The sequence below is a fragment of the Rhinopithecus roxellana genome, chromosome 5 (assembly GCF_007565055.1).
Source record: "Rhinopithecus roxellana isolate Shanxi Qingling chromosome 5, ASM756505v1, whole genome shotgun sequence".
In the NCBI taxonomy this organism is placed as follows: Eukaryota; Metazoa; Chordata; class Mammalia; order Primates; family Cercopithecidae; genus Rhinopithecus; species Rhinopithecus roxellana.
Window position 1 is genome coordinate 153,856,618 of NC_044553.1, and position 15,182 is coordinate 153,871,799.

The 15,182-nt window shown below is 51.6% G+C and overlaps 1 protein-coding gene across 3 annotated transcripts in view; it reads right to left on the reverse strand.

Annotated features, from left to right (window-relative positions):
* CLMN (calmin) overlaps window positions 1-13,856 on the reverse strand; it is a 133,411-nt gene extending 119,555 nt beyond the window's left edge. For 2 of the 3 annotated variants that reach the window (XM_010353700.2, XM_010353701.2), the window contains exon 1: window positions 13,665-13,856. In XM_010353700.2, the coding sequence (XP_010352002.2) occupies window positions 13,665-13,746 (82 nt within the window). In that variant the 5' untranslated portion in view covers window positions 13,747-13,856. The remainder of the gene's footprint in view (window positions 1-13,664) is intronic. The other variant, XM_030931459.1, reaches the window with a different exon arrangement.
* Between the last annotated feature and the right edge of the window lie 1,326 nt (window positions 13,857-15,182).

Consider the following 15,182-nt stretch of genomic DNA (forward strand, 5'->3'; position numbering starts at 1 on the left):
AGAATCTACCACCCAGGCACTCTCTCTCAGGAAGGATGTGCTCCTGTATTCAAGGAGTGAAGCCGTCAGAGAAAGGCACGAAGCAGGAGATCTGACTCAGGAGAGAAGCGAGGGGGACCACAGGTGACAGTGACAGGCAGCCCAGGTGACAGCTGGGCCTCAGGTGTGGAGGACAGCACAAGTTCAGACTGAAGAAAGTCAGACGCCCCAGACTTGCTCAAGAAGAGAGAACTAGCCAGGCATGTTGGCTCATACCTGTAATCTCAACACTTTGGGAAGCGGAGGCAGGCGGATTACTTGAGGTCAGGAGTTCAAGACCAGCCTGGCCTACAAGGTGAAACCCCATCTCTGCTAAAAATACAAAAAAAAAAAATAGCTGGGCGTGGTGGTGCACGCCTGTAATCCCAGCTACTCGGGAAGTGGCGGCTGAGGCAGGAGAATTACTTGAACCCAAGAGGCGGAGGTTGCAGTGAGCCGAGATCACACCACTGCACAGAGACAGTGATCACACCTGGGCGACAGAGCTAGACTCCATCTCAAACAAAAAAAAAAAGAGATAAATGAGACACTTTACCTGATGCACCCAAACAACTTAAAGAGATATCTAGAATAGTAAGAGAGTTTCAGATGAATTAACAAGCCATACCCCACCACCAACAGCAACAGCAGACAATATTTAATTCCAAAGAAAACAAAAAGCAGATCGGTTAAGGAAAAGTGACCATCATTAACTACACAACTAAGCTCTGAGGAGTACTGACCTACTACTGACACTGTTAACCCCAATTACTGATCTTACCAAAATTACGATGAAAACATATTAGCAAGTTGAGAGAGGGGGCAGATTTGAGGTTAAAGGAGGTAAAGAGGAGTCTTGCATCCTCACCTTCTACAGAAAGAAACCAGAGCTGAGAACCAAAAAATCAAGATGAAGCAATACATGCATGTTATTTAGAGACATGGAAGAAAATACTAAAATCATCAGCTTAAAAAACAATGCAAGCCATATCCTCCAGGGAAGGGGGCTGGGGTGTCACTGTTTTCCATAGAAACCTTAAAGGAAAGGCAAGGGAATGGGGAAACAGGCATTGATGAAGACATGTGACCTCACTGAATGTTCTAGCAACCAGGAGAAGTTGGGGTTATTATCCCTTTCCACCAAAAAGACAGGATCGGGCTCAAGCTACCCACAGCCAGTCAATACTGAAAACAGGCTCAAACCCAGCTCTGCCAAACCCAGCATCCACACTCTCCCTTTGATTCCACATTCATGCATTCAACAATATAAACTGAGCACTCTCTAAGCCTGGGTCACAGGGGTGGCCAGGGCAGACTCCAGCACCTGACCCAACAGGGCTTCTGGTCTACCCGGGCAAACCATCACTAACAACAAATCCAAGTGCCTACCCTACACAGCCTCAACCTAGGACTACAGCACTTATCTGATTCCCGCAGTTCCTCTTCCTTTCCTCGCCCACTCGCAGCCCCTCACTGACCTCATGGCATTGTGACATCTCTGTCTCCCATGGGTCAGCCATCACATGCTACTTCATGGCCCTCGACCATGGTACTCCTGGGAATTCAATACAGGCCATTGCCAGGGCAACTTCCTGCTTTCAGCACCCAAGGCCCTTGGCTTTGAATTGGGAGGTAACACGTTTGGTTTGTTTTAGATCACAGTGAAGCTCACAGGCCAGGCCACCTCTCCGAGACAGAGCTCCACGCTTGTGTACATGAAAGTAAGTAGCCTTTGTAGACCGGCCTCCAGAGAGGCCTGGTGAGTCTAGCACGCTGCAGCAAATACCTGGAGATACCACAGTGTGCTGTGAAACCTCACGTCTGCCGCTCACTCGCTGAGGACAGGGCAAAGCCACTGAGCCCCTCTGACCTTGTAGTCTGCATCTGTGAAGTAGGGGCCCTAGAGGTTTACATCAGCGTTAAATGACATAATGGAGATGGCTCTGCTTTATCATCTGCCATTGCCATAACACAACATGGGATGAGAGGGTGGTTCCCATGGCTGCCTCTGCTCACTTCTGCCATCATTCAAGGTTATGAGAATTTCATCTCCTCAGTTTCTTCAGATGGCATCCCTATCTCCACTCTTTTGAGATCCACCCCGGGGAATCACCAGGCAGAAATCTTCAGTCAAGAAGTCAGCCTTTACTTTGTTAGTTCGAGAAACCTGGTGTGTAAATGACTCTAAACAGAACCAGCTGGGCCACTGAACAGACTCTGATAAGGCTCAGCAGCAAGGCTGGTTGACATCTTGCCCAACATCCTTTAGCTGGGGTGCAGTTTTCTTTCTGGGCTCCAAGTAAGTCAATTGCCCTCTCTAGCTCCACCTGGTCCTTGATCTAATGCTGGTCAAGTCTCTCCTCATGTCCCCACATTCAAATCTCATCTTACTACCCAGCCCCTGCCTGACTTCACCTTCCCAGGCTTACCTCTGATTCTTGGTTCTACCACTTATTAACTCAATGGCTTGGAACCTGTGACAATCTCACTCAGCCTTAGTTCTCGGGGCTGATAATAATGCCCACCATGAGAGTTCTTCCAAGGACGTGGCACAGGGACCTGCACTGTGGTCACCTCTCCCCAGCCTACCAACCCCCTCCTCGCACACACTCCGCATAATCACATCAGTACCCTATAATCAATAAAGATAGTCCCTGACTTAATTGATTTTTATACAGCATGTACTATATATTATACATATTGCAACAACAACAATACCACAGATTGTCTTCTATAACTCAGGTTGCAACTCCCCCAGTGTGATCTGACAAGGAAGAAGCCGTGTGCATGCATGGGGGAGCTTTTTCAGCCGCACAGCCATATATTTGGAGTATTACTGGAATGTCTGATTGCATTTCATCCTTGTTTTATAAAAATAAGTAGAAACAGAAGAAAAAAAAATGGGAAGTGTGGTTATCCATGATCATTACTGGTTTCACAAACCTACCACGAGACAACAATGGAACTGGGGCCATGAAAATTGTGGGGCTAATCCCATGTTCAGCCAAGGAGGGAGAGGGAGGCCAGGGAGGTTGGAAACACAGATGACATCATTCAACAGCACTGAAACAGTGAGGTAGGATTAGGACTTTTTTCCCATTATTTGGCAATTGAAGTCCCTTGTAGCTTACATGTCTAGCCTGGGACTTTCAATATGTGATGTAATAAAACTAAAACTTGGAAACTGTCTATAGAACCGTATTTTAATGATGTTCTCTTGTTTTCTAAACAAACATATTTCACATCAATAGAAGATTGCTTACCCAACAGAACCAGGACTCAGCTTGCTCTGGGGTAACGGCATTTCCAGGGTTCATGTATCTCCACTCCAAAAGAACACAAGGATTAGAACAGAGATGTTACTGCTGCCAGAACATGTCCAGTCCCAGAATCCACACAACAGTGTATGCAACTAGAGGACACTATGATGCCACCCTCTTTGTCCCAGGGCCACAGGGCATAGATGAGAGACTACCATGACACAACGCCACCATCTTCTCTGGTCTCCTGGGTAAACAGTTGGTTGGCTCACGCTGGCCTCTCCCTTCCTCTTAAAGCCCACTCCTGCCCTTTGTCAGGAAGCCTCCCCGAGTTCTCCAGCCAGGTGGTGGCAGCCCTGTGACCACAGCCCTGGTCTGTGCACTCTCAGCTAAAGCTTGCTGCCCCCACCCTGGTCTCCACCAAACTCGCAGAGAAACGTACAGGGCAGTCCAGCTGTGCAAATATCTCCCCAATGTGTCTATTCCACGGAAGCGGAGAAGGCTTGACAGCCATTTGTTATTTATTTGTGTATGAGATTCCTATGGCTGCTGTGACAGATTACCATACGCTTAGTGGCTGAAAACAACACAAATATATTCTCTTCTAGTTCTGAAGGTCAGAAGTCTGAATGGGTTTTACCAGCTAAAACCAAGGTTATAGGCAAGGCTATGTTCCTTTTGGAGTCTAAAGGGGAATCCAGGTGTTCCCTCTCCTGGCTTGTAGAGGCCTGATATGGTTTGGGTGTGTGTCCCCTCCAAATCTCAGGTTGAAATGTGATCCACAGTGTTGGAGGTGGGCCCTGCGCTGGCTCCCCTTCCCTTCTGCCATGATTGAAAGCTTCCTGAGGCCTCCCCAGAAGCAGATGCTGGCACCACACTTCCTGAACAGCCTGCAGAACCGTGAGCCAATTAAACTTCTTTTCTTTATAAATTACCCAGCCTCAGGTATTTCTTTAGAGCAATGCAAAAACAGCCTAACACAAGGCCCCTGCATTCCTTGGCTCCTGGCCCCGTCCTGCAGTAGCACCGCTCTCAACTCTGCTTCCATGATCACATCTCCTCTCTCCCTCTCTCTCTGACCCTCCTGCTTCCTTCTTAGAAGGAGGCTTGTAATTAGTTGGGTCCACTTGGATAATCCAAGATAATCTCCTTATCTCAAGATCCTTCACTTAATCACATCTGCCAAGTCCCTTTTACCAAGGAAGAGGACATATTCACCCGTTTGGGGGATTAGGATGTGGACATCTTGCAGGGGGAGGCATGGTCCAGCCTATAACGGTTCTGAAGACCTGCTCCATGTTAGGGGCTGGCAGGACAAAGATGCACACACTCCACTCTGGGTTCCACTCAGAGGCGGGCTCAGAGGGCATTTGTGAAGCCCCTGGGAGTCCAGATCCCAGGACTGTGAGTTCTGCCCAGGAGGGCACAGACAGGGCCCAAAGAGGCTGTTCTGGGCATGTCAGAGTCATTCTCTGCAGAAAGCACTGTGTGGACAAAGGAAAGGGGAAAGGGCGTGGCCTATGGGTGAACCCAGAAGACACCTGGGTGCAGCTGTGGCCCAGTTCCTTCAAGGAAGGCCAGGAGAGATGGGGGCAGAGCACACAGCAGTGCTTCTGCCCGAGGGCAAAGAGCCCTGGTGGAGAGATGGATGGGCTGCGAGAAATGTCTTCAGGTTGCAAGGCTGGAGCAGGACAGGGGCACTGGAGGTAGGGTAGACAGTGGTCGTGGCAATTAACAAGGAGAATGTGTGCAAAGGAGGCAAACATGGGAGGGCCCAAGTGTGACAGACATTCAGGGCCAGGAGTGACGGGACACGGCAGGCCAGGGAAGGGGCGCGTGAACAGTGCTATCTGAAGGTTCAGGTTCCTCCACCACCAGATTGGCAGGTCACCTCCGAGCCCCCGTCCCCACCCGCCGCCCCAGTTCTCAGCTGGAAGGGCTCAGAACACTGCTTTTAAGTATGTCATACCATAGAAGATTAAAAATAGTTTTAAAAAGGAGAGGGATATAAATATCGCAAAGGCTCCTGGCTGCATGGAGAACCCCCCAGGAGAGGAAAGCAGGGGTGGGGCGTACTTCCACCATCGGAGCCCTGGGGTCCTTCCAGTTAGACCGGAGGTCTGCAGCTCTGCAGATGAAAGTAGTTCTGGTCGACACCAAAATGACCTCAGGACTTCTGTAAATTCCCCAAGTCTTAATGACCCCAGGGCTTCTATAAATTCCCCAAATCCTCCTTGCTTTTTCTGTGCTTTGGGGACACTGGACCACAATCTCCAAGAAGCAGGAGAACACAAGGGAACCAAATAAAAAGAGGGACAGAAATACAAGGTGAAGGTCAACTGCATGGGCCCATCTGGGACGCACCATCCTGCATGCCCTGACCCAACCCTGGCTTCCGTCCTGCTGAGGAGCTTGGTGGGACTCTCCCTGACCCCATGGCCCCACCACAAGCTCCTCTACCCCGTGGGTTTATGGGACAGATTCTCCTCTGTGCCCCATCTTCTGCCACCTTCTTCATCCCAGGGATACAGAACATAGAGGCAACCACTGTGACATGACATCACCACGTTCTCTGGCCTCCTGGGTAGACAGTCTGTGACTCACGTGGGCCTCTTCCTTCCCCTGAGTCCCACTCTCCTGCCTTCTGTCAGGAAACCTCCCCAGGGTTCTGTGGTCAGGTGGTGGCAGCCCCGTGACCAGAGCCCCGGTGTGTACACTCTCAGCTCAGGCCTGTTGCCACTATCCTGTTCTCCACCAAACTTACAGAGAAACCTACAGGGCAGTACAGCTGTGCAAATATCCCCCTCAAGGCTGGACTGGGCCTCCCTCCCCACCCTACACTCCTGCAGGACCCCACAGTTCCTACACGCTGATCTCAACCTCACCATACCCCTGTCCTTTCTGTACTGAGAACTCCTAGCGTATCCCATTCACTCATCCCTCCATCCCCAGCTCCCAGAATTTCAGGAGGACTCGACAACTGTTATTTGACCAAAGGACCAGGCTTCCAGTGGGTAAGCCCATTTCTAAAGCAGGTTCAAAATGTACCCCAGGCAGAAAGGCACCCTTTGGAGAAGGTTGGGCTGTCACACATACAACAAGCATTTCCTGCTGTCATCACCAGAAGCGTCTTCTACTTGTCACGTGCCCTGGGTCTAGGTTTAGAAAATACAGTTCCTAACTTCCTACAGGAAGTCTTCCAGATTGCCGTATTCTGCATAGCAGCCTGATGCTTGCTGACAAGGACACATTTCCTACTCCAGCCTCACCCCACCAACCTGATTCCAGCCTCCTAGGCCACTATATTCACATCTTGCTGCTGGAAAGACGAGTGATCCCTTGTACCACAGATGTTGGGGTTTTCTTCTGGATAGAACCAGACGTGGGATAACAATGACCAGGTAAGTGTGGGAGGCACGTGGCAGTGGTTCCAAGACAACGCCTTAGTTCTGGGATGTGGGGGCATCTTGATGGTTTTCATACTGGGCTGCTGTTCCAAGGCAGAGCAGCTGACTTTAGCAAAAACATCTCTGACACACACACACACACACACACACACACACACACACAGATACACACAAAAAATACACATACACGGCCTGGTGCAGTGACACACCTGTAATCCAAGCACTTTGGGAGGCCGAGGCGGGTGGATCACCTGAGGTCAGGAGTTCGAGACCAGCCTGGCTGACATGGTGAAACCCTGTCTCTACTAATAATACAAAAATTAGCCGGGCATGGTGGCGCATGCCTGTAATCCCAGCTACTCAAGATGCTGAAGCAGACGAATTGCTTGAACCCAAGAGGCGGAGGTTGCAGTGATTCAAGACCGTGCCATTGCACTCCAGCCTGGGTGACAAGAGTGAAACTCTGTCTCAAAAAAATAAAATAAAAATAAAAAACACACATACACATACCCCTTTTCTTTTGCTGAGAGCATTTTACTAATACTTTCTCCATTTCTATCTTCCTCTTTTTCTACACTAGGCTGGATGATACATAGTTTTGATTTTGTGGGTACTTCTTTGCCTCAACTACTCAGCTGTTCCCTTGTCCTGAAAAAGCAGCCATAGGCAATATGCAAATAAATGGGTGTGGCTATGTGCCAATAAAACTTTATTCACAAAAAGAGGTTGCGGGCCAGATTTGGCCTGTGGGCCATGATTTGCAAATCCCTACTCTGATAGAAAGAAAGTAGGAAAAGAAGACCTAGAAAGAAAGAAAAAGTCCAAGATTTTTTGATGCTGCACTTAATGATTTCTGATGCTGCCTCTAATTCCTTCTGTGACTAACGCAATCTACCACTGTTTAAACAAAAAAAAAAAAAAGAGGCATGAGGAAAGAAAAAAAAATTTATAAAAAGGTTTCCATGGGAACGGGGAGTTCACTTTTAATGGTTCGATCACAAAAAAGACAATTACTTTATTTTTCTCTCTTCCCCTCAGACATAGGGCAGATGTGATCTACGGCTTGTTGGGCAGAGGGACTTTGTCCAGAGCCTCAGCTATTCCAGTGAAAAATTAAATGCCAGAGTGTTCCACAGGTCAGGGAGGGCAGTTGATGAAATCTGGGCCTCTTGGGCAAAGGGTTGCTTCTCCAGAGCTGTAGATCTGGTAAGACAGCCGCCTCTCTCATGAGGCTGTAGGGCCAGCAGGCAGCTCTGGGCTGCTCTGATGCAAAGTCGTGGCTGCTGACACGTGATTCAGTGGTGAAACCTCTTCCTAGCTCTCCTGCCAGCTGGACTGAGGGCTTCCCTCTCCCTGCTGAAAAGCCATTTGCGAGATGGGCTTCTGTTTGACCTGGCCCCTGAATACTCTTGTTCCTTGGTACAAACATACATGGGCGGAGTCCGGAGCCCCTTGTTCATCCTGATCGCCGGCTGGCCACTAAACCTCCCTAGGTAACTTCAACTTGACAGCCAAGGACAAGCCAAGAATAGACATCATTTACCATGTGTGCTTGTATAGCAAAGCTTATGAAGTGCAGCATTTTCTACCTGGGACACTTGATGGAAGTGAATCTCCAGCACTCCACAGTGAAAAGAATCTAGGATGCAGCCAGCAGTGCTTACTAGAGCCCAGAGTCACACACCAGCCATCACTCATGCATGCCAGGGGATGGAATGCAGACAGCTTTAGGTGGGCACCTGCCCAGGCCCGCCACTCCCTGACCACCTTCCCAGGGGTGGATTTGAGCCCCAGATAAACCAACCCTCTCATTTTGCAAATAAGGAAACTAAGGAACAGCAAGGCAGAGAGATTTTTCAGAATCTCACAGCAAGTTCGCAACAAAGCCAGGACCCTGGCTCAGGCCTTCAGCCTTTGAGTCTTGGCTGTGGCTTCCCCAGCTGCACAATGCTCCACCTGGAAAGGCCCCTCGAGAAAAATCCACACCATGAGATAGGGATGGAGCTGGCACTAGAACATGGCCTTTTGCCTGTAATCAGGAATGAACTCAAAGCCCGTGGCCTGAACCCAGCCACAGCCAGAAAGACACTTTCTACAAGACGATTCATCCCTTAGAACCAAGCACACAGCCCCAGGGGTAGTGCCCTGGCAGGCAGTTCCTTGACATGAAACCTGTGCATTTGGTTTTCTTTGAGTTTTTATATAGAAACCTTCAGTGCACTTGCTGTGCCCTCTAAGACCTGGCAGAGGTGGGAATGGAAACAGTCCCCACCTGGCTTCATCCCTTCTCTGGCTGCTGGATAACAGTGACCATGACAGCATCCCATCCCACCGCTGCGTGCTCCACTGCTGTGTGAAAGGAGGGTCTAGAGATAGGGAGGTAAAGATGAGGTGATAAGGAACTGGAGGGGCAGGCTGTGGGGGCAGGAAGTGTTGGGGAGTTATGGGAGAGAAGGTTGGCATGACATCCTGAGCCAGGCCACAGGTGACCTTGAACAGCCAGTCAAGGGGCTTGGACTTCATCCTGTAAGCCAGTGCAACCCAGCCTTCTTCTCATGGTGACATGGGACCATGTTACTATTTGTCCTGGGGTGGACCAAAGAGCTGCCCAGGCCCCCACTGCGTCGCCCTTAGCTCACGGGTTGGGAAGCTCTGCTGTAGGTCACAAAACCTACTGGTGGCTTTAGCAACAACATGCTGGAGTGGCCGGGTGGTGGGTGGAAAGCAGTAAAGAAGTCAGTCACTGCGGAGTCCAAGCTCGCATGAGGAACACCTGCGCCTGGGCCTGAGCCAGTGGAACAAAAGGAGAAAGTGGGCCACATGGGCCGGGGCTGATCCTTCTGAAAACGTGGGCCCTGCCCTGCCTCTGAGCCTGCCTTGAGGGGATTCCAATAATTTCTCTCCCTTCTGCACTATGCAACCCAGAGCCTACTGCAGTCAAGTTTCTGCTTGGCCTTCAAAGTCCAGGTCAAGAATTACAGCATCAAACCCCAAAAGTACCAGAACGACAGGGGATGGCCCAAAGCAGAACTGACCTCTGCACTGCTAGAATCAGAAAATTCAATCTCCAGTCTGGCTGGGTGCCCATGACAGTTTCACGCTCCTGAAAGGCAGAGACTAGAACCAGCTTTCATTCCCCAATGTCTGCAAGATGCTACGTGCTCGACACACATGTGCTAAACTGCTCAGAGAAGGGCTATGGGTTTCTTGGGTGGTGGAGGCTTCCCACATGAATGGAGTCTTCTTTAAATCCTGGCCTGACACCCCTTTTTGTCCAACAGTACAGTGATCCCCAGAACTGGTGGAATACTGAGCTGGACCCCGAGGTTCGGGCAAACAGGGAGGGGGGCAGCCAGAGTAGCTTGTCTTTGGAAGGACACCGGAGCCCTTGTAGCCAACAGCCAGGCAGGGAACTAAGGCACAGACCTATTAACTCACCACCTCTAACATCAATTCTAGAAAATATGTCCCTGCCTTCCCACATGGCTCCAAGGAAGCGGGGACCACCTAGCAGAGGCTGCCAGCATCCTGCAATTCTATCTTCTCCTCTCCAAAAAGGTCAACAGCTTGGACCACCCCCGTTTCCTTGCAAGAGACCCTGTGAGGGTGGCACAGGCAGTCTGCCCAGAGGGACGTGTCCATGCTCTGCCAGAGGGCTCCTCCTTGACAAAGGTCTTTTTGAGCTACGCATGTGAACATATCCATGAGAACTGCAACTGCTCAGACACAGGAAGGTGAGCGGCAGGCCTCTTGGGAGGGGCCACCACTCTGCCCAGCTCACCCTGACCTCCAAAGACAGGTCTGGAAATCTTCATTCCAATGTTTTTTGGGGGATGATCCATGACATCACAATCATATTGCATGGATTTCAGAATCCCACTGTTCAGCGTGAGAGATAAAAGCCTCGATGAGCAAGTGAGCAGAGGCCAAGATACATCTAAGTCAACTTAAACATATGGATATATGGAAAGATATAGCTCTATTATGAAACTGTTCTTCCCTGAAATGCAATATCCCAGAGGCTGTAACCTCAGGGCTACCCCTCATTAATGACCCCAGGATCACCCCATCCCAGGGCCCCAAGAGAGTCAAAGCTTTCTGAAAAGAATCAGGAATGCCTGACCCTGATAGCAGCTGCTGCCTGCAGATGGAGGCCAGGAATCCTTCTCAATCCCTATGATTACAGATCCCTAAGATCCCACGGTAGCCCTCCTTCCATCGCCACGACAACTGCGACTACCTGTGCTGTAAGCAGGCACACAGCTTCAATGGCAGCCCCTCTGCCTGGACTCCTCCTGCCCCCCTTAACTTGACTATCCCCTGCACTGAGTTCAGAAGAACAAGGCCCCTGCTGGTGGCCCCCAAAGCCAATCATCCAGGCACATCTCGGGCCAGCTGACATCCGACAGCCAGTTATGGCAGATGCTCTAAGCTCGGCGTGGAGCACCTTCTGGACTTGGCCCTTTGGCTGAGACTTCCTGAGTACCACAGGAGCAAAGAGAGAAAACGCCTATTAGCATTCGGTCAAGAGACTAACCAAGGGAAAAATCAAGAGAAGACAGATGCCTGCCCCACTCCACTCCCTGCCTCTTCTCAGCAATGCTAAGCAAAGCACAAAATCCGACACGGTAACTCTACGGTGCTAATGCCCCCCCCAAAGACACGGACAGCTTCATTCATTCATAACAGCCCCAAAACGCACACAACCCAAAGGACCCTCAACAGGTGAATGGATCATCAAGCGGTGGTGCATCCATACCATGGAATAGCACTCAGCAAGAAAAGGAAGTCCAGACACAGGCGAGAGCACAGAAGAATAACACCAGCACAATGCTGAAAAACAAAAAAGGCCGGAGTACACACTGTATGATCCAATTGTATATCAGGTTCTAGCGGCAAAACTAATTTTCAGTAATGAAGATCAAGTTAGTTCCCTTGGTGGTCAGGGGCAGTGTTACTAGCTGGGAAAGAAGATGAAACCACCATCTAGGTTACTGGAAATCTACACCTTGATCTGGGTGGTTGTTACATAGATGTACCCATACATAAAGCTTTGTTGAACTTAAGAATAAGTGCACATTTAAACATATACATAAATTTAAAAGTTTATTTTTTTAATGGCAAAGCCTGTTGATGCTTACGTTGTAACTGGCATTTGCCTAAAAGTGAGGACAGTTCACTGGGAGCCGAGGGAGAGGAGCCTACTCAGTGAACTCCTACCCAACCTCCAGGACCCATCTCAAATTGTCCCTATCCTGTGAAACCTCCTCCCACTGTTCTGGTTGTAACCTAATGCTTATATTGCGGGGCATCTCTTCACAACAGTCAATCTTCTCTAAACCAGGAGCTAATCCTAGAGGAATGCAGGAACTTGTTACACCAAGCATTGGTTAGTATGTGCTTATTAAACACTCAATGATTGCCTAAGAAAGACAGGTACACACACACCCTGACAGTCCAAATAAGACCGAATCTCAATAAACACTAATGCCCACTCCCAAAGAGGATGTCAGTTCTTTTCAGGCAACAGGATCCAGGCACTTGGCTTATTATCAAAAGAGATCACTTTCAACAACCCCAGCCCAAGCCTCCTCCTTTAACACAAATCACAGCCAGAAGAGATCAGATGGGCACAGAGCAAACTCAGTTTCCAGTGTCCTAACCTCAGGAGGCTCCCCACTCCTTTTGAGGTCACCTCTGCCAGCGCTGTCCTTGCCCAACCTAGGGACGGGGCAGATCCACCTAGGCTCCCAGGAAACATTCAATCAGGTGTAATGTTTAAACTTGACTGCTCGGCCATCCCCCAGCGGCTGGGGCTCCCTGCCCTCCAACAGTAAAGTCGCTGCCCTCGCTGGGGGAGGGCACCCACAGCCCCATCGCCTCTCTGCCCAGGCCTCCCAGCTCCTAGCCACTCCTAATCTTGAACTCTCTAGAAACCCAAGCCTGCAGGGGAAGCAGCTTACAGAAACTTCACCTGCACAGGTCAATGTGGGTGAAGAAGGGCCAGAAGTGGTGTTTTGTCTAGTTCTGCAAAGTTCACACATTAAAAAAAAAAAAAAAAAGAAGCTGGAGATACAGCTCCATGAAGAATAGTTCTCTTTTGGGTAGGTAGGTTGTGGGGGGGAAATTATGGGTGACTTTTTTCCTTCAAATATTTGTGTGCTTTCTAAGTTTCCACATTGAATAAATTCTTTTGAAAGAGAAACACACTTCATGTGTGGCACCGCCACCCCCAGCCACTCTCCAGCACTGGAGTTTCTTTTTCACCTCTTCTCAGCTACCTCCCAGGTAGACGCCTTGGTCCCAATGTCCTGTGCCCAGGCGGGGTCGGAGTTGGGGGTGGGGGGGCTCTCGCCCTCTCCCCATTTGGAGTCCTGATCCTGCAGGGGAGAGGCAGCTCCCTAAGCAAAGAGGCCGCTGGAGTTGGGTGCTTGCCTGACCCCGCCGATCCGATCCGCACCCCTGGCACCCTCTCCCCAAATCACCCCCGAGGCGCCGCCCACCATTCAATTCCCCTTGCCTCGAAGGTACTTAGGAAGTGCGCGAACTCACACATACACACACACATACACACACACACACACACACACACACACACACACACAGAGTCGCACTGTCTCCTCCCCTCCCTGACCTGGGCCACCGCCCCCAACAACCCACGTACAAACTTCTCCAAACTCGCAGCGGTGGCTGGAGGGGGTGGTGACCTCCCCCTAATGAAAATGAGAGCCCTCTCCCCTCAACGCACACACGTGTAGCGCCCCACCCCCTGGGCAACTGTAAATCTGGCCGGAGCTGGCCGCCCTGGGGCTTGGGGGCGGGTGTCCAACCCCAGCCTCCCACCCCAAGGCAAGTGACAGGAACAACTAGCGGCCGGCGAGCGGGGGCGGCGCGGGGGAGTTGCCAAGTGTCTGAGCTGCGCCCCAGCCTCCTCGAGCGCCCGGCCGGACGATCCCGGGGCGAGCCTGGGCTGCGTTACCTTGCAGGTTCTGCACTCGGATGTCGCTGATCTGCCCGATGAGCTCCTCGCGTTGGAACCAGTCCCACTCGTGTGCAGCCATGAAGCGCGGGCGGAAGGGCCCGGGCCAGCGCGGCGCGGGCGGCGGGCGCGGAGAGCCTGGCGGGCGGGCGCGCGAGCGGCACGCACCCGGCGAGGGCGCCGCGGAGCTGGAGCCGCGGCGGGCGCGGGCGGGGCGCAGGCGGGGCGGGCGGCGCGGTCGGGGCCGCCCCCGCCGCGGGCTGGCAGCGAGCGAGCGCGGGGCGGCGGGTGCGGGGCGCCCGGCTCGCGCACACTCCCCCGTGCGGGGGCGGGGACCCCGGGGGGCGAGGGGCGGGGCGGGGCGGGGCAGGGGCGGGAGGCTGGGTCAGGCCAGTTTGTTTTTTTTTCTTTCCGGGGTGTTTGTTGGTTGGATTGTTTGGTCACAAACCGGCGGTGATGAGGCGGGTCCCGGCCCCCAGATTGTGATGTCTCAGGAGGCGGTGGGCCAGGTGACGCAACTGGAGGTGGGCCCGCGGGTCTCAGTACCTGGTCTAGGAGGCAACGCCTCCCTCCTGTCCGGGATAAGACGCCTCGTCCGCGGGTTCCGTGTTCCCTGCCCACTCTCGAGAGGCAACCCCCACTTGGAGGGACCAGGACCCGAGTCCTACCCATCCCCGAATCCTGGGAGCCCTACGTGGGGAGCGTCGAGGGCCTGGGTCGGGGGTTATACTAGTGTAGAGGTAAAGTTGTGGGAGTCTCCAAAGTGGCGGTCTGTGGGGGAAGGGTCTTCTTCGTTGGTTTAGATACCAGGAGCCTTTTCCGGTCCAGTGATGTGACTCCAGCTTCTAGGAAAGAGCAAGAAGCAGGCCAGCTCCTAAGAGCTGGGGTACGCTGTGGGGTCTCTGGTCACCGAGTCTCCAAGTGACCGTCCCTGGGGTCACTTGAAATTACTGAAAATGCCAGGACAGAACTTCCTGTGGAAATTACTGAAAATGCCAGGACAGGCCTTCCGGTCCCCTCCCTCCCCACCTCCACTGTTGAACTCTAGAGAATTCCAGGATCTTATCTTGTTTGGGGCCCACCATGTGGTTTACACTCCTTAAAAGTGAGACCCTCCAGTTACCGAATTTGCCCAGGGCTGAGGAATTACTTAGGAGCAGGAAGTCCCAGCCCCCTGCTCCCAGCTCAGCGCTTGGTCCCTTTCTGTGACAACTAAGACCACAAAGACAATGACTTTAAATATTCAGGGTTCCAAGAGGGGGGAAAAAATGAACAGGGCTCACTGGGCGTTGAAACACATGGGCCTAGCTGCATCACTGCTCTGTTCACAGCAATGAATCTGGGAAACCCCGCTGCTCACTCATTACCCAGTAGCTATGGAGGTCCCCGTGAAGGGCAGACCTGTGCCCTTGAGGCAGGGCCCTGAAGGAGAGTGAGTCTACCCTCAAGTCATCCATGGGGGCAGGGGCTTCGGGTAGCCATTAAACAAGGGAAGGAGATTTCTAAAGTGGACTCCAG